We start from the raw sequence: 21,759 nt of genomic DNA, 5'->3' as shown, positions 1-21,759 counted from the left end.
TTTTTTCCTTCCTGCCAGAAAACATCTGTTTTGGCTGTAACTGAAGAAACGCATCTTTTGAATGGTTTTCATTTCTACTTTTTACATATTCGCTTTATTTGTATATATTTTTTAGACAGTAGCAGACTTTTACATAAACTTAATTAAGTGCTAATGGATCGAGTGGAATATCAATGTGATTTACTTCCCCATGCGCTGAATGGACCACTCCTGCTGGCAGAGCGGACACCGGTTGTTCTGCTTGACCCACAGCGACATGCAGCAATGGTGGAACGAGTGGTTGCATTCGCCCCAAACCACCACACAATCCTGGCGTCCCATAACATCTCGCTTGTTGTCCGCCTGGCAGCGCAGACACGAATCTGCAAGAGAGTAAAGGAAGAGAACAGATTCGTTAGCAATTGACGACAATGAAGAGTACGGGTGTGGACTGATCTTGAAGTGCACTTGGCACTTGGCAATGCCAGAGCCGCGCCAAATACGCCACCAGCGGCATTGAGCGACAATTAGCCGAATGCCGGCTCGATCTTTGCCCATGACGCAAGCAGCAACCGCTTCCCTCAATCACATTATGATGCACAAGCCCTTTCTATTTGCAGAATGTCTACGTATTTATAGAGTGTTAACTTCGTTATGCAAGGGCAACAGCATGGGGCTTATCATAATTCATGTTAATATCGAAAATCACCTCAAATGGCAGTCATTTGATATGTGCACGGTTCCGCCTGCAACGCGCTTCATTCAGAAAATATTCACACCAGAAACTGCCAGTACTTTCATTCAACAAAATGTGCAATGAAAATCATAAATTCACTCAACCCAAGGGGAAGCGAGCCTTTACCCCGTTTTTTGGGTGGGTTTCGTGGGAGAGGTCACTGACTCAGCGGCCCAAATTTGGGAACGCATCGGTTTTCACTGCCCAAAAAACGGTTTCTCAGAAGCGCTCCAATATTTCGCCAAGTCAATGCAAAAATGGTTCAATCATTGCGTCTGTGTGTGTGTGTGTGTGTGGATCGGTCATCACCTGAGCCGCTTGAGAAGACCTGCTGCTGGTGCAGGTGTTGGTGTTCACATTTCGAAATATGAGCGCGTTGGCAGAAAATGTACAATCCAATCCAATCCAGCTAAATGCGTCGTCGTCATCGTCGTTCTACATGAAGTGAGGCATCGAGTATACGCCGCTGTGGCTGCCGTTGCATCGTTGAATGCTGCTGACTGGGGCAGAAAGAATAGTGCTATAGCCGGACAGGGAGTCGACCAGCAGACACCCGCTACTCGGATTTGTTTTGCAAATGTTTTTAGGGTAAATCGAATCGTTTTGGGAATTTTTTTGAATTTTATTAACGAATTTTAATCGTTGTTGGGCATTCAAATATATTTATGTAAATGCGATGTCCATATACCCCGCTTGTGTATCAGGGAAATGTATGTACATCCATAAGTACAAGGGAAATGTGACCGCTTCGATGAGTCAAAGAATTATGTTTTGTGGTGTGAAAAATTACCATTCGATTTCCCTGATTCATGTTTTTACTTAATTTTGTATTTCTTTTCATAGTTGTAATTGAAAACCGAACGACAACAGGAAATTGTTAACATATTTCCAAGAATTTCGATGCACTTTTTGTCAACGAAGTCAATAGCCGTTCGGGATGGGGTGGGGTGGGAGTAGGAGCAGGGCTCTAAGCGAGGCTTAAATGCGTTCTTTCGATAAATTATTGCTTATGTGGGCGGTAATTTGTGATGGGATCGGTTGGGATGGGCCATTGAATGGGGTTACAGAAAATGGCACCTAATTGCGTCGTTCATTTGGGATTTATAAATATGATTCATTATTGGAGTGGAAGTTTGTATTCCGATTTCTAGCTACACTTTACACAGCAAGCATCAAAGCTTTTGTTATTGTTTATAGCACTCTCCGTTAGGGCATCCAAAATGGTTAATCATATTTCGATTGATATTTAATAGCCAAAATTAGCTGAAAATCGCCTGGCAGATCGCTTAACTCTGAGTCGAGCAAGCTCCAGTAATCATTCCGTGAAAATGCGCTCGAACCTGTTGCTACTATTGTTGGCAGTCCTGCTCCAAATAACGAGAGTGAGTAAGTTCCAGCTGGATTTCAGCCGCTTAAAGTCTCTTCTGTGGCTTACAGGCGACACGCCTGCTGAAGTTCACCAACGTCAAGTGCCAGGACTTACCCACAACGGCGGGCCTCACCAGATACGAGTACTGCCGCCTGAAGGTGGTGCGGCGCAACCAGGTGGAGCTCTCGCTGAAGGTCAGCCTGCTGCAGCTGCCCGTGCGGAATCTGACCACGCGACTGCAGTGCTTCCAGCGTCGCGACGGCTACCGCCCCTTCATGTACAACGTTCTCTTCGATTTTTGCAAGCTGATGGATGGCAGAAGACGCGAACTGTCCTTCGAGCGCTTCGTCTTCGATGCGATTAGCAAGCACAGCAACTTTAATCACTCCTGTCCCTGGAAGGAGGTGGGTTCTGTTTGGGTGTGTGTTATGCAGCTACTATTCTCGTGTCTCTCTGACCCATTTAGAACCACATGACGGTGGAGAAGTTTGCCCTGGATCCAGCGTTAATAAATGTGCCATTCCCTGCGGGGGTCTACCGTTTGGATTTCACCTTTTACGCATACGGCATACCACGCACATTGACACAAGTGTTTTTCGAGAAGACCGACTGAAAATGTTCATAATAAACACATGTTTTCAGTGTCTCGTGTACTTATTAATGGGTTTGTGTACCTGTGCTGGGAAATATGAATTGCGCAAGGGAAAATGTTCGAGAAATTTCTACATTAATCTAGAGAAAACATTTCGTTCAATCAAATATCATAGCTACATATTTCCAATTTCCCTACAGTATTTATTTATGGGTGTCTGCTCTGCCAGTTTTGTTCATCGATTTGTTTTGCTTCCCTATTTAGTTATAAATGTGCGGCAATGTGGAAGTCAATCAAGTCAATAAACAATAATTACGATCGTCTAGTTGGCTCGGCGATGGAATATTTTTTAGAGGGCTCGTTGTTGAGTGGGCCTGTCCCAGGAACAGTGGAACAATTTGGGCAAATACCCTAAACAAAATATCCTTCATTTTTTAGTTTTTATAGCTATTTATTTATATAAATCTTTCATTTAAATATTTATACAAAAATGAATCATAACAAATAATCCCACAGTAGAGACAGGGAAAGAATCTCTACTGCGTCGTTGGAAATCTTCGAATTGATTTATTCATTCGACTCTTTGCCAATTGCGATCGTTCAGCTTGTAGTTGTAGGGCCTGCCTCCAGGGGGTGTGTCTTGGCAATGCGTATTTATATGTATATTATATAGTAGAAGAGTTATGCAGATGTATGCAAAGCGACAGCCAGACGATAGTTGAGCAGCAAACGGTTTAAGTACAAAATGTTTAGTGTCAGATCACACGAATCACAGACAAACGAAACGTGACAATGACGCGGTTCAACACACAGCAAGCCCCAGTTTCAGGGACTATCCAGACGGGGCATTACACAATCACATAGCTGACAAATGCCCCCACCAAAAGTCTGATTCAAATATCATTCAACAGGATCATTTTCATATATTCTTTATGCTATTTCCAGTAAAGTCTCCGTCTGCCGATCTCTTGAAATGCAGCGCCCCTGAAGGCCGACTGTCTGGGGTAAACCTGTTCGACGGGCGGCGAGAGATTGTATTTGATTTTGTTCAATGAAATGGCTACAAGTCGGCCGATACATTCCGACAGTTGTGGCCATTAAAATTCCAGTTTGCTGCACCTGACCAGACCGGACGGCGGTCTATCGATGGAGATCTGTGGCTGGGGGAATCGCAGCTAATCGAGTCTGGCGCGGTGTATGCAAATGTCGTGCCTCACCGTCTGTGCCCCACCCCTGCTGTTATGCAAGTTCAAGGTTAGCGGCTGCAACGGATGTCTGTCTGGGATCGGGAGCTAAATATAGCCTCGCAAGTTCTCGCCAGATCTCGCACATGTGACCAGCACATTCTCGCGCCCAACGACACCCCAATGACTATTTTATCGGGACGATAACATGTCTCTTATCTATCGATTCAACCGCCCCCCTTAAGCCCCCACTGTGTCGCATGTTTTCTTGGAATGCTCTGTGGGCAGTGCTTCGTTTCACGTATCACGTTGCACGATTCGTTCTGGTTACTTATCTGCCGTCGCCCGCTCTCCTGCACACAACTCGTTTTCTGTTCGGCTGTAACGGTCTCGCTTACGTGACGTCACACACGGGGGCTTGTCGCCCCAGCAGCCGCCAACAGGCGCCAACAAACAGCAAAGCGAACGTGCCCCCTAAAACCAGCTGCGCTCTGCTCTCTTTCTCGCTGCTGCTGCTGCTGCGCTAAGCGGGCGCTGCGCTCTCTTAAGTGCATGCATCCCCAGCCTCAGGCAGAAAGTGGAGAGAGAGGAAAAGAGAACAAGAGCGCGACAGATTGAGAGATCTCTCTTTTTGTTTGGTGTCTGTGCATTCAAGGTGCATTTGTGTGGGGTGAGGTGAGTCTGCATCGGCAGCGCTGCATGGAAATATACTCTGATGGTGGAAATTTTTACAGTGAAGGAGATTTTTGTGCGACTTTTTTCACAGATCACTTGACAGCGCATTTCTGTGGAAAGTCACACATGTGACCAAGATTGAGGTGTGAATGTTAGTGGGCAACTGTTAACATCACGCTCCCTACACAAGGGACGCTCGGCGCAAGGAGTTGGAACCAATTAACAAGCTATAGATTATGGGATAGTACAATGGAAATCCATTACAATGGAACTACTTCGCATGTATGAGAGATCATCCAACAAGTGAGTGATCAGATATTTGAGAATAATCTAGGATTTGGATCTAGAAATGAAAACCTTTCCACCAATCCCTCATCAAATTATTCTCAATATATTTCAAGGTGGTCCAAGTGCAGCTAACCCAGTGACCAACTTGGCCGCATCTGCATCACGTGGGGGCGACAGATCTCGAGAACATTTCTGCAACGTTCGCTGTAAAATGGCGCAGATAACGAACGACACACACACACACACCTATGCACTTTTGGGCTGGCAAGTGGTAGAACCCTGCATCATACACGATCCACCAGAGACCAAGGCAGAGACCGAGAGCGACTTCATGTGCGAAGATCAGCGAACGAAGAGGGAGAGGCACAGGCGGGGGGAATACTGTGCAAACTTGAAATATTTGCAGTATGGGGCTCACACATTGAATGCCAGAATCGATGGGAACCGGCAGAGAGACGAAGAGAGTGAATCATGTGGCCGTTGCGGCGACAGCGACAAACATATGTAGCTCCATGACAGTGGAGGCGCCCCACAAAGTGAACGGAAAATTTTGTGATTGCTTGAAATGCTTTTTTTCTTGTCTTTTTTTTTTAGTAATTTTTTAAATGTTTGCACCCTGCATTTGGACTCTGTCCCCCATGGAATTCTGTGGTGTGCGTGTCAGTGGTCTGGACTGGTCTGGTACATTTCCATAAAATTTTCCATTTGTCTTAAATATAGAATCTGCGCACAGGCGCCTCCACCTCCTGGGGGTAAGATCACATGCGAGTGCATTGTCTCGCGTCTTGGGTAGCGAAAGCTCTTACGTTTTTATCCTTATTCGCTTTCTGGTCTTTTCTTTTTGTTTGTTGGTCGTAAAATAAGATCCAGAGACCTCAATTCCGTTCCCTAGATCCCCAACGTGCTGGCCTTGGAACAGTTTTTTGGCACGCTTTACATAAGGCTGGGTGTCATATGAAAGAATCAGCAGATATGCTGCCACATACAGGAGGTGTCCGTTGTAATTCCGTGAAATTGGGACTTCAAATTTGGGATGCTACACGGGTAGTATCGTGTTTTTCATTCGAAATGAAAGACACTCAAATGTAAGATTTTAGTCCGACCTATGGCCATATATTGTACGAATAATTATATTATAATTTTCTCTCAAATCCCAGATCGACCGCGTGACATTCATTCGGCATGGCCGTGGGTAAACAGTCCAAAATCTCCCATCCACATATCTTGGTGGCGTTGAGACTGCACTTGCACCTGCCCTGAACATTGCACTGTCTGGTGGCTGGATTTATTTACTTTGTCTCGTTGCTAGCTGGAAGGTGGCTTTCCATCTGGCATCTGAAAGTTAATGTCACTCGTAATGGACGTGTAATTGCCTAGTTAACTGCAACTCTAACTGGCTGCCTGCCTTTTGTAATCGTAATACTCGTCATAATCCCTGTCCGCACGACAGAGTAATTTTATTTTACAATTTACGGCATTGCCTGTTTGCTGTTTTTAGGGGTTTTGGGGTTCTGTACTTTAAAATGTTATAAACTTCTATGAAAGATTTATTGGAACTGCATACTAAATACTACGTTAATACTAAATTCTACAAGCGTTCAGAGCCTAGTAATTAGTGAATATTAAAGTAATTAAATTTATAATATCCAAATAAAGAGAAAGAAAAGTTTTTTAAGAGAAAAAAATGAAAAAAAGTTACATGCCCCGGGTGAGGCTCGAACTCACGACCTTAAGATTATGAGACTTACGCGCTGCCAACTGCGCCACCGAGGCTATGTTCTTAGCGTTGGCCGACTGTCTACTTGAGTATGCCACGTGGCGTGTGGCTGTGCCAGGGACTGTAACTGCATTTCGCATGGACTTTTGTTGTTGTACAGAACAACGATATGATATCGAAATTACTTGCCCTTCACCGAACATTTTTGCACGTAAATCAAGGCTGTGGAATAATATTATTTCTCGCATATTCGTTCAATATTTGTGCATTAATTGTAAAACAAAAGGTTGCATTCGAGACTGTTTAATTTGAGTAATTGGAATTGCGTTTTGGAATGTTGTCACACACAACGTTTTTTTTTCTTAACTGCGAAGTGAAGAACCAAAGGATTATAATGGGTTTACTTTAGTTGGATATTTAGTTATACGATTATACAGAGAGAGAGAGAGAGAAAGAGGGAGACCAGCTCGTGGTGCTTTCACAGTGGTATGCTAATTAAAATACAGACTACCAGACGGTTATACAACTCTGACCAAATCTGACCTAATACATGCCCCCATCTATCGAATTCTTTTTTTAACCATTTCTGGAATGTGCATATTCATGAAGCCGTTTAAAAATACACGTCTCGTCTTGCTCGTAATCAATTGAAGCTTCCAAAACCTGATAGATACCGTGTTCAAGTATTTTAATCTATTCATACACACACACGTAGTGGCTATGACTAATTAGTCAATGTTAGCCGGCACTCTACGTAGAGTTTTAGCTTGTATTAACGTCAGAAACTTTGCAAAGCTTCGCTGATCGACGGCGGGAAGTTGGCGTGACCTTGAATGAAGGGCACTGGTTTGCCATTTAGCCATAATTGCGTTTACCTGTACAATGCACACGACTGTAGGCAGACAATCGCGCACGCACACTCGCACACACATTTCATTGTCTCCCTCGGTCTCTCTCTCTCTCTATCTCTCTCTATCTCTCTCCGTTTCTTTTACTCTGAATATAATACAGCAAAAGCAGCTCTCATCTGCACACGTGTTTGCTGTTGTACTAGGTAAGCAAGCACCTCCCATTGAAAATTATCCACCTCAACAGCAGCAACAAAAGCAACAGCAATATATGTACAGTATATGTATGTACATATGTATATATAAATAGAAAGCAAAAGTCAAATTCTAATGATTACTTGGCAAAAAAAGAGACAAGAAAATAATATTGTATTGAGCCGAATTTTTAGATACACTTGCAGTTGGATTCCTCCTATTCCATTTTCATGTGCTTTGTTTGCTTCATTTTCTGATTGGATTCTCTTTAGCTGAGCCTTCTAGTGTTGCAAAAGTCTTCTTTAAATCATTTTACCCTTTCCCAAAGTTAAAACGTTTTCGGCTGGGGGCAGCGATCAATTCAGATTTGGTCAGTGACTGGAAAGTTGAAAGTACAGACGTGCATCGATTAAAGCACCAACTAAATTCTGCAAATCGCGATGTTCGTCATAAACCACTAATCAGCAAATCAAATTGTAAATGTTCTTCAGAGGTGGAACTTCCCCTGGCGCGGAGGTGGTAGGTGAGTGGGGGAATATTCACTATTTATGGCGTACACAGTGGAAGCTTGCGCTTGTTTGTGTTCGTGTGCACTTTTCGCTGTATTAGTTGGAGGCTCGTCTGGGTCTTGCCAAAAGCAACAACGTCATCAGTTCACTACATATGAATATCTGTATACATATATGTATACATATGTATGTATGTACGTTTGGCTATAATGCCTGTATATGTACATATGTATGTATGTACTTTTCTGTGGGCGCGTGATGAGAGACTAAGGCAGACAGAGAGGCGGAGCGAGAAGGGTTATTCCACCTCATCACATGCTTAATTTTATTTTTTGTATTTAATTTAAATGCTATTTTCTCTTGATACTTGTTCTTATTCATTTTATAACACTTCGTCTGTATGCTAATTTTAGCATTTTGGCAAAAAGAGAGAGCAAAGAGCAAGAGAGCGTAAAACAGATCACGAGAGCCACCGCGTCACAGTGTGCGGGAAGCAGAGAGAGGAACTCTGTGATGAGAGAGAAACGGAATAAATTCGCGTCGTTTGGCGTATTGATGTGATGTGACTCCAACACCAATTAGATAAATAACCTTTTAATGGATTTTCGTAATTTATTTCAATTTGGTCGCAGTGCGAAAGGACTGCCGGGCAGGGAGTTCTTTAATTAGCGCATGGAAAATTTTTACGCACACGCAAGCCAATATTTATGTGTGTGCTCTGGCCCACGAACAGCGCAGAGGATGGAAAAAGAGATCTTTGTCTGACGCAATAAGTGAGCAATTGCATCAGCAAATTATACCACACGACCCAATACGTGCGCCTGCGCAGGCTTCAGCTTCGACTCTGCCCCATAGGCTGGTCGGATGCATCAGCAGCTGCTGTCTTATGGATAAAAACGAACAACTCGATATTCGGGAATGCTTCCATCTTGTAAAAGTGCACCGTGCACTTTTTGCTTGCTGCAAGGGGGAGCGTCATGTTCTCTCTTCTTTCCTCTGTCGCTCTTCCGCGCTGTTGTCAAGCGACCAACAAACGGCCTACGAACGACTCTCTTCTGGGTTCGTGGAGCTGCTGCTGGGGGCTCGTCTCTTTGCCATTTACTTTTTTGCTGTTGTTTTTTTTTTTGCTTACGATCGTGGTGTCTGCTCTTCTGTTTTTGGCTGTGCCACGCTCTAAAAATAGCCAAAGAGGAAGTGTTCGAGTGAGCGACTGCTTTGGCAGCGATCTAAGAGGGAGGTACAGTAATTACGAGAAAGCTCTATGCTCGTTACGTCATGTGAGTGTGTGTGGAACAGAACTGATATTGCTATCTAGTTTTAGATAGTAGGTAGGTGGGGATTTGCTTTGATTCACCATTTTCCACAGTTGAATAATCTCTGGAAGGGCAGCACCACCACATGCCCTTCCTCCAGTACGGCATTGTTGCCTCCTCCAGGGATTTCTGCATTGTTTCAAGAGGGTTCATTGCACTTCTTTTTTTGCACATTTTACGCCACTACGATTTCACGTTTCTCTCTCTCTCTTCCCTCTCTCTTTCTCTGTTAAGCTCAGTTTCTGCTGTCAATCAAGTTTCGAACTGAAAGCGTTTTTTCCACCATTAGCCTACTCCAAAAACAAACCTAAGACCACCAAAAAATCTATCAAACTGTTGAGGCTTTGTTTTTACTTTTCCTCGACTTCTGGCGGGGGGAGCCTTGAGTCATGTCACGCCAAACACACATTCGATCAAATCTGCGCCGAGAGTCGAGGGCAAACACTGAACGCATGCTTCGCAGAATCGTGATTAAAAACTTTGCGATAATTGTTCGCTCCCCACCAAGGACAGGGGCGCAGATCCCTGGGGGGTATAAGCAGCACTGAAACCCTCTCTCTGGGCGTAAAGCAAATCTCAGGGGTTAGGTAGCGAAAAGGTTCGCTTTTTTAACTTTAGTCAAATTTCATCAGTAAAAGATCCGATCAGTCATGGAAACTTGTTTATATCGCTGACTGGCGCCTGTCTGCTTGCGTTATTCATATCTGTATCTACAAATAAACTCACTGGTACTTGGAATTGTTGCGATCTCATTGGGCGGCAATGTTTATGCCACGTTATGAAATACATAGGGGAAGACGAGCCCCCGCTTTTGGGGGCGCGTTTGGCATTTAAAGCGAAATAAATAAGGCAATTAAACTAATATCGGAGACTGTGTGTGAGGCGCACTTGTACACAATATACTATTATTAATTTTTCTTATGCTTTTCCATCATCCATCATCATTGCGTCAGGCCCCCGAAAATAAATTGAAATTGGAAATCAGCAAAGGAACAAATGAAATGCTCCTCAAGGCTTCCACAAATTTGCACGCGCCTCAAAGTCAACTTAATAATATTCAATTGAAAATATGTGTGTAAATAAAAATCAATTGATAGGCAGGCACTCACACACAGCATCCAGTGTGGACCATGCCATGCATAACCATAACTGAACAGCGGCCAAAACAAATCAATAAAAATATAAACTAACGGAATTTCATCACACCGAACTGGGATTTATCCTATGTTGCATTTCATTCTCAAATGGGAATTTGTTACGCTTGGAAACTGCACTGATCTCTCTCTTGGCTCGAACCCATAGGAAACCCACGGGAACTGCATTGATCTCCTCTTATGTGATAGCCAAGAGACTCGTATTCCTTGTAGGGCACACATGTTTTTGATGGTGCCACTGGGTCGCCGGCGGCTCTCACTCTCTTGTCCTAGCACTACTACTACGCTAAACGAACGCGTCATCGCCCACACAGCTTCCGAAAAGCAACAACAGTTATACACCTCCAACTAGGAGGCGTTCGTCCAACGCACACAAACGATGAGACGAGACGGGGAGCGAGGCGCAGTGCCAAAGTCAAAACACGGGCGACCCCCATTCATTCATGCCTTCTTTTCGACCTTCGTTCCGCAGCTCACTCTCTGCAGTCTTCAGCGCTCTGCTCTCCCGCTTCAACGCTTCGCCGCTTGCTCACTCACACACGTGCAGGCAGAGAGCGGGAGAGAGACTCTCTGGCGGCCTGTTTTACCGTTGGGGAACAACACACTGTGCACAAAAGCTCAAACGAGTTGTTGCTGCTTCTGCGGAATCGGAATCGGTGTGCGCTATATAAGCGTTGCGCATTCGAATCTCGTACTTCAGTGCCACAATAGTGGATACATTTAGTAGTTTGTTCAAAAGGTAATAACGAGGCGCTCTCCCGAGCGATAGCTGAACGATAAAAACAGTGAAAACTATAAATTCCACAACAAACTGAGGACTGAATTTCGATTAAAATATTAAAAATAATTACCGAAATGCCGCAAAGTGTAAACTCTTGTTAGCTAGTCATGTATTTCTGCTCCAACCAGTTCCGGTCGGCCCGTAACCTTATCAACTAAAAACTTGTCGCGATTCTCAAGAAATTTATGCAGAAAAAAAAGCGAAAAATAAAATACAACTACAACAATAAGAAGCACCAAGTCTCTGGTCTGTCTGGCGTCAAGCAAAACGTTGATTTTATTGCAAATTTATGCGCATTTTTTGCATACTACGTCAAATGCCAGAAAGAGATGGAAAGGGTTCCTTTAAACTGTTCGAACAATTTCAAATTTGTAATGAAGCAGCAGCAGCAGCGACGGTGGATGGACTGGACTGGACTGGACGACACTTGTCTTCGTCGTACCAGATAGATTTCGCCAGCTACCACCACTTTACGTAATGTGTGTTGGCTTTGTGCAATGCAACAAAAAAAAAAAACCAAAACCGAAAACTAAAGAAAGAAAATGAGAAAAAAAAGGAAAATGCTGTAAGACAACGCGAAAAATGCCATTTGATTTGCCAAGGGTAAAACTGCAAATTTTCTGAGAAGAAATGTCGAGAAAACTGTTTAGCGATGCGGGCCAGAGAGCGAGCGATACGGCGGTGATAGCGACCGCGAAAATTCTTAAATTTAGACCACAAATTTAGTTGTTTTTATCGTTAGTTTTTGCGGTGGATATGCATGTGTGTGTGTGTGTGTACGTACGAGTATGTAAAATCTTACCCAGTGGGGGCGGGATGCTAGAAATTCCTTGCGAAAAGCAAGATGAAATAAATATAAGCGATAGGTGAAATACGAAATATTTCGGAAGCGCGCAAAAAGTGAAAACAAAGTCCCAAGCAAACAATCATCCTTCAGTCACACAGTCGCACGAGTCTCAGAGTCTCAGTCTCTCAGAGTCCCACAGTCCAAGTGTGGGCGATGTCTAATTAACTCGAAATTAATTATAATCTGCAACTAAATATGGAAATTGTCGGCAGTCTTTTGTTCATTTCAGCGCAGCTCATGCAAAAAGTCTGAGTACTACATACACCGAGTATTTTGTCAGCACGAAAACGTTTTTTAAAAATAAAATGCCAAAAGATCATGACAAATGCAAAAACAACAAAATCGCAACGTTGCACTGTTGACAAATGAGAGCAGTCAGTTCATACCTGAGCGTGTGTGTGTTTGTGTGGCCTTAAGAGAATCAGGTTCATTCGGCACGTGAGTCGATTTTGTAAGAGAGCAAGCCCAGCCACACAAAGAGAGACTCGTTTTGAGCGCGGTCTAAGAGAGAGAGCGTCAGCACGCTTTTCTCGAGCGTGTGCGCGCAAGTGTGAGGCAATAATTTGGGGGGCTCGTGTTGGGACAGATCAATCGTTTAACATCGCACTAGAGTCTAGATAGCTAGGCCCCCGAAAAATAGATATGTGTAGTGATTCACCCATACACACCACACCCCACTCACAAAGCCTCAAATATAATCACGATAGAAATAGTTTCAAGGCTAATGGGAATTTTCGGACCTGCAAATTTTGTATTTGTAATTGCGTTTCAGTCAAAAAGCACACAGAACACACATTTATTGTACATAAATGGCAATCATTGCAATTGAACTTTGCTTATCAAACTTTGTCCACCGCACCACGCCCCCACTCTGCATTAGATTGCTAATCGTTATGTCACTCGCCGATTAATATTAGCGCAGAATTTAAAAAAAAGCGCCACCCACATTCCGCATAGGCAATGGCAGAGCAGGGTGTGAGCGGGGTACGGTTATGATTGAGCGAAAGAGCGTCCAGAGACGACGTCATGACGCCCACACACAGTCGCTGCCAGCAGTCACATGACGCAGGAAAAAAAGGAAAAAGGAAGGCAAAAAAGCCAAGAAAATGCTTGACAAAAACCAAACAAATGAAAATATTTCGCTTTTTTTCTGCGCAGTCATTAATTAGCGGGTGGAAAATTTTAAAAATATGTACACACACACGCACACACACATATTTATCTTTTTGCCGCATGCCAAGTATAAAAGATCATAAATAAATTCAAAGAAAGCCAAAACGCTAACAGTGGCTGCCAAAAAGAAATTAAAATAAAAGATCAACAAATGCGCGAAAATATATTTGAAAGAGAACATACTTTTGCGACCCACAGTGTTAATGTTGGTCACGCGTGATAGCCAAGGACACTCGCGAAGTGGAAAGTGGGTGTGTGCTGGGTGCTGGGTGCCGGGTGCTATCAAAGAGCAAACACATAAATTGCATTCGATAAGAGCTCAGACATCAGACAGTAAAAAGTGACTTCAACTAGTACTAAGTTCTAGTGCTACCTGCTAGCAGATAAGCGCACACCCATTCCATTTACATACCTACAAGTTAACTCAATTTTGCATTCTTTTTTTCCATTGCAGCAAAGACAAAAAGGAATAGAGTCCAGAGGCAGACACTGTTTACCAAGCCAAAAGAGGAAAACAAAACAAAAACCAAAACACGAAGACCTCCCCCATAGAGAAGGACGAGCGATTAGTTCAAGTTCAATCATACAGCAGATAAGATGAGCGGACGCGACAACAGAGGCGCCGGCGGCGGCGGTGGTGGCGGTCACCAGCCCCTGAGCAGCGCCATGGGCAAGCTCAAGGAGAAACTAACCAGAGCAGGTGTAAGTACCAATGTTGGGGTAGTCCCCAAGACAAGTGGGGGCTGGTAAAGTGTCCTCAAGTCAAATGGTACTTTGATGGACTTTACTTGTAGAGCTTTACTTTCTTTTTGTGTTTAAAGTTTAAAATTTGATATTCAAACTAACAGTAAGAGTGCGATTTTCACTACAACTTTATCGCTGAAATTCCATTTATTGTCTATTAAAACATAATAAAAATAAGACTGAAAAAAGAACAACATGGAATAGACACATGACCGATAAGGAGGATGCTGGCTGAACCCCAAGCTGAACCTTTTGTGGCACGGCAGCAGCATAATAATCGCAAAAATATATTTTTTGTGAACGTTCTTGGGCACGGATCGGATTGAAGCGGATTTGATTGGTGTTGGGGGGACTGTGAGCATGGACGTTGGATTGTTATAATTGCTGCCAAGCCGTTGGCGATATTCATTAATTCGCGCTTGTCTGCGGCGAACAGAGATTAATTTTGAATTCAATCTTGAATAAATTGCAGGACGATCAGGGCTATCATCGTGTGGAGAGCAATTTGTCCACATCGAATACGGCAACCAGTTTGGACACAATACTACCGGAGGATCCCTTTCTCTTTCCCCAAGCGGCGCCACATAGGCATCCACAGCCCAGACCACAGCAACAGCAACAGCATCAGCAGCTGCGTTTGCTTGAGGACGAACCACCGTTGTCGTTTCGGCCCCTGCTCGAGGACGACGACATCAACGAGCCACCCACACAGGCGCTGCAGCAGCGGACACCAGTGCGTGCCAGCGGCAGCTTGGAGCTGACACCGCTGCCCCCACCACCCACGTCACAGGAGATACGCGAACACCGCGACAGACAGCAGCGCAGCGTGCCCTTGCCCGTGGAGGAGCTGCAGCGCAGCAAGCAATCGCTGAAGGGCTCCCGCGTGTCCTTCGAGAAGAACAACGCCAGCAGCAAGCAGGCAGCGGAGAGCAGCGACGACGACAGCTTCGAGGACAAACGGATCGGGTTCCAGCAGCAGAAGGCCACCAGCGTGGACCACAAGGGCATATTGAAGGACCTGAAGCACATTCTGGCCAACGACAATCGGCGCCAGTTCCAGGCCAAGAAGCACGTCTCGCTGGATGTCAAGGGCACGCGCTTCCTGCAGGACCTGCTGAAGGAGTCATCCTCGGAGGAGGAGTTCCACAAGACGCGACGCGAGTTCCAGGGCCGCAAGCACCAGAGCCTCGATCCGCGTGTCACCTTCAAGCTCGACAAAGTATTACAGGGCTCCAGCACCGACAGCGACGAGGAGGGCGACGACGCCGAGCACAAGCGCCTCATCCATCGGCCCAAGGACATCACCAAGCCAGTCATTATCGACCTCAAGGATTTGGAGAGCGAAAGCGACGAGGACTTCCACACTTCGCGCCAGCACTTTCAGCAGCAGCGCTCCATCAGCACAGATTCCCGCAAAAGGTGAGTGCCAAGGGGTCAAAGCATTATCGCTGGATTATTTGTTCGCTCGACGACAAGACAAAATACAAAGTTCCACGAAATTATAGACAGTAAATCAATGAGAGATCAGAGGCGGAATTACTATCCCAAAATGTTAAGAGAGAAGTTCCAAATGGTCTCCGATCCAGCAGCAAATTCGGCAGCAAAAAACTTAATGCGCAGCATTTTCCTTTCGCTTTAATTAAAGTGTCTCTGGCGTCAAGTGGAAGACGAATAGTATTTTGATAGTTTAATGACGGTTTAGTCACCTTCTAATCCAACATTGAAACGCAATTTCAGCCGTCGACTGTACGAGATGGATGAGATGGGGAACAAGCGGGGCGAGAACATCCGTCATGCAGTGCCCTTTGTGCGGCAGATAACCGAAGATGGCAAACCCAAGCTGGAGGTCTACAGGCCGACAACGAATCCCATCTATATATGGACACAGGTAAGGTTCAAAAAGACTACAAGAGAGTGTACCATTAGCTCTATTCCTATTGCTATTACTATTACTGGTGATCTATATAAGAGTCTCAACCATCCACGAGACGCAACGTGCGACCGACTATTGTCAGCTCGTTAAGCTCGTTGGCGCCGCCTCGGGGCTGTGGATATAGTTATGGATTATGAATGGGCATTAATGCCATCATAAAGCATTCTTTGAGCCAATTTAAGGCCCAAGACGTAGGCCCCACATTGTGGGTCAGAGCGGGGCACGCGTGTCGAGTGCTATTTTCGCACGCCTTGAATAATAATTTTCTGCTGCTGCTGCTACTGCTGCTGGCGTTCACTTTAATTGAAATTAACGCATTTAGTTATGGCCGGACTAAAAATACAAGTAGCTGATGGATGGTATTGGATACGAGTCGAATGCAATGGCACTCTGTACCCCTAAGGGGCTTCCTCCTGGTGTACGGCAGTTGCACTTTTGCTTCGTCCTCGCCAGAGCTCGCTCGCACGCTGCCGGACACCAGCTAAGCGCAGACACGGCACTCAAGCGTCTTCATCTTTGAGTGTGGATGCTGCTTATCAATCTCTCCCTCTCTATGGGTTTTGGCACTCGTAAATAGCGTGATAAGCCTGTAGGCATAATCGATGTGCAGCCAGCACCAAGCAGCAGCAGCAGCAGCAGCAGCAGTCAATAAGTGATAAGCCACCAAAAGTGCATCTACATAACCGCCAGTTACATTATATGTTTTTGTCATTCATGTGTACGTGCCTGAGCCTAACAAATAGATCGGCAAACGGTTCGATTCTCACAAAACTGCAACTGCAAAATGACAAGTTTCAGTTGAGTTTCGTCGGTCAAACGTGCTGAAAGCATTCGCAGCAAGGAGTGCAAGGCTTAAAGTGAAAGGCAGCCGCAAACACAACCTTGTGGCATACAGCAGAACTCAATTAGATCGTTGTATAGATCCGCATAGAAAGTATAGAGCTTTGCCATCATGAAGATCTTGATGCGTGCGGACACTCATGTGTCCTTCTCCGTGCCCGTGGAGGAGCCCAAGGCCATTTGCACATTCTCTCAGGTGGATTTCCTATCCAACTCCAATCTCCATTGATCTATAAAAGTGTTTAACTTGTAATTCAATTTAATTTCAGGTCTTGGCTGCTTTGAGCGTCTCCCTGGGCTCCCTTGTGGTGGGCTTTGTCAGCGCCTACACATCGCCGGCGTTGGTTTCGATGACCAACGGCAATATCACATCGTTTGAGGTCACAGCACAAGCGGTAAGCAGAAATTCCACGCTTCCCCAGCGTAATTCTTTGCCCAATTAAACCTTTTTCTTCTCCTCTTTTGCAGGCCTCTTGGGTGGGCGGCATCATGCCTTTGGCGGGTCTTGCTGGCGGCATTGCTGGCGGACCCTTCATCGAGTATTTGGGCAGACGCAACACCATTCTGGCCACAGCCATACCCTTCATTGTCTCCTCGCTGCTGATTGCCTGTGCCGTGAATGTGGCCATGGTGCTCGCGGGACGCTTCCTGGCTGGCTTCTGTGTGGGCATTGCCTCGCTGTCGCTGCCCGTGTACCTAGGCGAGACGGTGCAGCCGGAGGTGCGCGGCACTCTGGGACTGTTGCCAACGGCTTTCGGCAATATTGGCATATTGTTGTGCTTTGTGGCAGGGACATATATGGACTGGTCGATGTTGGCCTTTTTGGGTGCGGCATTGCCGGTGCCGTTCCTCGTGCTGATGTTCCTCATCCCGGAGACGCCGCGCTGGTTTGTGAGCCGCGGCCGGGAGGAGCGTGCCCGCAAGGCGCTCACCTGGCTGCGCGGCAAGGAGGCAGATGTGGAGCCGGAGCTTAAGGGTCTGATGCGTTCGCAGGCCGACGCCGATCGTCAGGGTAGCCAGAACAAAATGCTGGAGCTGCTGAAGCGCAACAACCTGAAGCCGCTGTCCATCTCGCTGGGCCTGATGTTCTTCCAGCAGTTGAGCGGCATCAATGCGGTCATTTTCTACACTGTGTCCATATTCAAGGACGCCGGCTCGACCATCGACGGCAATGTCTGCACCATCATTGTGGGTGTTGTCAATTTCCTGGCCACCTTCATAGCCACCCTGCTGATTGATCGCGCCGGACGCAAGGTGAGTAACGGAATGGACAAGGCTTGGAGTGTGTTTCCTGACGATACTTTCCTTTTGCCTGCAGATCCTGCTGTATGTGTCCAACATCGCCATGATCATCACGCTGTTTGTGCTCGGCGGCTTCTTCTACTGCAAGGCCCATGGACCGGATGTCAGCCACCTCGGCTGGCTGCCACTGAGTTGTTTTGTCATCTACATTCTTGGCTTCTCGCTGGGCTTCGGTCCCATCCCCTGGCTGATGATGGGCGAGATTTTGCCGTCGAAGATACGCGGCTCCGCTGCCTCCGTGGCCACCGCCTTCAACTGGTCCTGCACCTTTGTGGTGACCAAGACGTTCCAGGACATGATTGGTGAGCAACCCAAGCGAGAGAGCGAGTGCTAGAGGTGGATGCTAATGAATGTTTTGACTTGTTCTTGCTTAGATTTCATGGGCGCACATGGAGCCTTCTGGCTATTTGGATCCATTTGCTTCATTGGCCTGTTCTTTGTGATACTTTATGTGCCCGAGACGCAGGGCAAGACGCTGGAGGATATCGAGCGCAAGATGATGGGCCGCGTGCGGCGCATGTCATCGGTGGCGAACATGAAGCCGCTGGCCTTCAACATGTAGATAAACACACGTTGGAGTCGAGAGTCCATGGCCATAATCAAGGATCTAAATGCGATCAAACCAAATATTAGACTAGTGCCTTTAGTGCTTAAGTTGTGTAACAGCGCAAATTGGAAGGGTAGAAGGAGAAGCCTGGCCGCAGGAGGAGTACTTGGACTTGGGCCTGATATTGTTAGTCCTAGCTATCGTTTAATGCTTAGCAAAACAATTTCCTTTCTACACACATAATTCGTTACTATTATTTATAGCCACTAAGTGCATAGTTTTATTATGTAATGTATGTAAATGTATGTAAATTATGATGAGTTTTAGCCATTAGTTTATTTGTTCATGCATAACTTATCGGTGTACAAACAAAAATGACATAAAAACGTAGAACTAATTCTAAATCTAGAATCCCCGCAACAATCTCCATCGAAAGAAATACACCAATTGGCTATATCGAATATATAATTGTATGCTATACCTAAGTCCTAAGTGTAAACTAATTTAAAACAACAAAAATACAATCAAAACATATTTAAGTGAATTTTCTCCAGCTGCTGCTGCTGGAATTTCCCATATCCAAGCAGTCACGCCCCTCTCTCTGGGTCAAAAATGAATGAGCAAATATTTTACATACGACCTTCAGGGTGCACAGTTAACAGTTGGAAACAATGTCAGCGCCTCAAAATACGTGAGTTTCATTGGGTAGCGGCTAAGGCTAAATACAGACGGATGGCCATTCCAAATGCACATGAAAATTCGCTACAAAAATAGAAACGCATTTACGCCCCTTCCCGTCCCGTCTCGCCCTCGTACAGTCCAGATCCAGTGGCACTGGCAACAGCGTTTTGTATTGTATAATTGACAATTTTCATTTGATATTTTTTATAGACAAACACCGACATTTGGTCGGCTGACGCTCAGCGTAGAGATGCAGATAAGATGGAGGGGCAGCAGCATTACACGGGCCTCCTTATCGGATTCCCATTAGCAGATGTTAGATGGCAAGCGGTGCATTCGCCCGATGCCTGACTGCCACTAGACAGATCTAGAAATTGTTGCATCTATTTGTAATCCCCCACCACCCAACAATCTGCGATTGCCTGTGTAATCTGTTGTTTGATTTGCCTGGATTGAACTGGTTGCAATTGGAGCAGTCACGCACAATGGATTTGTTCTACAATCGTCAACGATGGATTACACAATGTATAAAGTATGGAAGTTGATAATATAACTAAATATTATACATATCCTGATGCTATCTAGATATCTGTCCAGGAGTAGAGTCAAGGTTGAGGGCCAACTACAATGCGGTACAATGGGACGGAAGCATGGAGCCACAGCTGCAGAATCATATAAAGTGGATCCCAGATATTATTAGCTTCGAGTTCTCTGTTGTTACTCATTGCTGGAGCTGCAGCTCTGCTCTTCCTTTCTCTTTGTCTCTTTGCTGCCCTTTGTTTTTGGTGTTTCAATCGAACCTGCACTTTTCGCTCAACGCTTTAATTTAACAGCAAATGTGGCCAACTTATCAAGTTGTTTGAGGGTATATTTAGTGCCCAATTTAAATGCATTTACTCACCCATTACTTGAACACGGCAAATTGCACATATATCGCACTCCACGTCCCAGCTCCACATAGCCACCGCGTTCCATTTCTTTAGGGTGAACATATTCTCCGGTTTACTGGATTCGCTGTCATCTGTGGGTCGGTCCATAGAGCTCTCTGGGTCGTCGGCCATGTTGGGCATGTCAATTGACTTGTGGTTAATTGTTATTTATTGAAAATTAATAAATTGTAAATTGTAAACACAACAGCAGTGTGACCGCGGAATTATCGATTAAATTATCGATACAATATATCGTGAGGGCCTCGAAAATATACCGAGATGTTCTTTTTCATTTTCAAAATATCCCGTAAAATATACCGTGAATCTAAAATCATTTTTCCGATTTTGATGTTCTATTTGATATTACTAGCTAGTTAGGAGTCTCAGCGCTAAAACTATAATTTTATCCGATTTATCAATCAATTCTCCACAAGATTGGCTAGTTACCGCGACTCCCTGTTTTTGGAATGTTTTGCCAGTTAAGTTTAGAACTAAAATGGTCAACCAACAAAAATTGCATGAAACGTTATGTGAGCTGGAATGGTTTGCTACTTATTTGACAATTTGCTGCTTATCAACCGGTAGGTATAGTATGTGCATTTGGATACCCTATTAACATAAATTAATATTAAAATATAATTTTCAAAACTCCTCCCAAACATTAATAATGACTTTATCTTAGACTGACATGTTTTTATATAACGATCTAGATGCATTCTCGAAATCTATAATCTGCAAAATTTCGTTGAGATAAATCTCCAACACAGATTGACTTGTTATTGCATTGATTGTAGTAAAAGATATCCAAAATGTCTTAAATTCGAGTATATCCATCCCTCCAAGGGTACAAAATGTTGCTTACCAACCTGGCTTTGAGAATTAGTTTACAGTTTACTGTAAAATCCGTAGCCTGCCTGAGAGTATGCTTCGGCTAGCGACAAAGGCACTGTGTAGCGCTGCCAGATCGATGTAGCGCTTAACAGCTCTGCATCTCTTGTATGTAATGGCCACTGTTAATGCGATTTTATGTGGGCGCACAATTAAACGCATACAGATAATTATTACACCTTAATGTGTGTCTTTTGACTGCAATTGTAATTGCACGCACTTGACAAGCGCAATAAATGCAATGCATTTCGAAATGCAAAGCAATTTGGCGCTAGCCAAGCGACGGACACGACACCACGCTACGATTATTGGCCACAAAATGGGGCCATTATGTACCTGCTTCAAGTGTTTTCGTAGCTTATTCCGCTTCAATTGCAACCGAAGCAAAGCCAAGCCAAGCCGTAAATTTGTTGGCAATCTATGAATCGTGTTCATCTTTTCTTTTACATTATGACAGCTCTGGCTGCGGCTCATGGGGTTTTGGTTACATTGAGGCGAGCGTTTCCTGCAATTAATTTGGCAGCTCGATGATGCA

The 21,759-nt window shown here is 44.9% G+C and overlaps 4 protein-coding genes and 1 non-coding gene across 8 annotated transcripts in view; 3 read left to right on the top strand and 2 right to left on the bottom strand.

Annotated features, from left to right (window-relative positions):
* Positions 1-75: 75 nt before the first annotated feature.
* LOC117890793 (RING-box protein 2) lies at positions 76-20,552 on the bottom strand. 2 transcript variants are annotated; one of them, XM_034795868.1, is made up of 2 exons: positions 20,309-20,552; positions 76-362 (listed from the first exon to the last, which is right to left on the bottom strand). In XM_034795868.1, exons 1-2 carry the CDS (start codon positions 20,475-20,477, stop codon positions 181-183), a joined length of 351 nt encoding a protein of 116 aa, XP_034651759.1. In that variant the 5' UTR covers positions 20,478-20,552; the 3' UTR covers positions 76-180. The 2 variants fall into 2 exon arrangements, with proteins under 2 accessions (XP_034651759.1, XP_034651760.1); XM_034795869.1 differs by lacking the exon at positions 76-362 and adding an exon at positions 19,698-19,903.
* Positions 1,621-21,759, top strand: part of LOC117890770 (proteasome subunit alpha type-5) — a 36,038-nt gene continuing 15,899 nt past the window's right edge. Inside the window, exons 1-3 of the mRNA XM_034795841.1 lie at positions 1,621-1,635; positions 1,848-1,850; positions 6,482-6,489. The gene's annotated coding sequence lies outside the window, so the exon portion shown is untranslated. The remainder of the gene's footprint in view (positions 1,636-1,847; positions 1,851-6,481; positions 6,490-21,759) is intronic.
* LOC117890779 lies at positions 1,995-2,697 on the top strand. The gene is made up of 3 exons (XM_034795850.1): positions 1,995-2,097; positions 2,153-2,488; positions 2,551-2,697. The coding sequence occupies exons 1-3, from the start codon at positions 2,044-2,046 to the stop codon at positions 2,695-2,697; spliced, it is 537 nt and encodes a 178-aa protein (XP_034651741.1). The 5' UTR covers positions 1,995-2,043.
* Trnam-cau lies at positions 6,524-6,596 on the bottom strand. The gene has a single exon. It is a non-coding gene; the product is annotated as a tRNA-Met (tRNA).
* On the top strand, positions 11,209-19,130 carry LOC117890702 (facilitated trehalose transporter Tret1). Of its 3 annotated transcripts, XM_034795716.1 has the most exons (8): positions 11,209-11,298; positions 13,815-14,062; positions 14,577-15,523; positions 15,842-15,992; positions 17,147-17,272; positions 17,346-18,131; positions 18,196-18,481; positions 18,554-18,741. In XM_034795716.1, the coding sequence occupies exons 2-8, from the start codon at positions 13,958-13,960 to the stop codon at positions 18,739-18,741; spliced, it is 2,589 nt and encodes an 862-aa protein (XP_034651607.1). In that variant the 5' UTR covers positions 11,209-11,298; positions 13,815-13,957. The 3 variants fall into 3 exon arrangements, with proteins under 3 accessions (XP_034651607.1, XP_034651608.1, XP_034651609.1); XM_034795717.1 differs by lacking the exon at positions 11,209-11,298 and having other exon boundaries at positions 13,958-14,062; positions 18,554-19,130; XM_034795718.1 differs by lacking the exons at positions 11,209-11,298; positions 13,815-14,062; positions 14,577-15,523; positions 15,842-15,992 and adding an exon at positions 16,823-17,073.

The sequence above is a fragment of the Drosophila subobscura genome, chromosome E (assembly GCF_008121235.1).
Source record: "Drosophila subobscura isolate 14011-0131.10 chromosome E, UCBerk_Dsub_1.0, whole genome shotgun sequence".
NCBI classification, from domain to species: Eukaryota; Metazoa; Arthropoda; class Insecta; order Diptera; family Drosophilidae; genus Drosophila; species Drosophila subobscura.
This window is presented reverse-complemented; position numbering and strand designations above follow the sequence as displayed.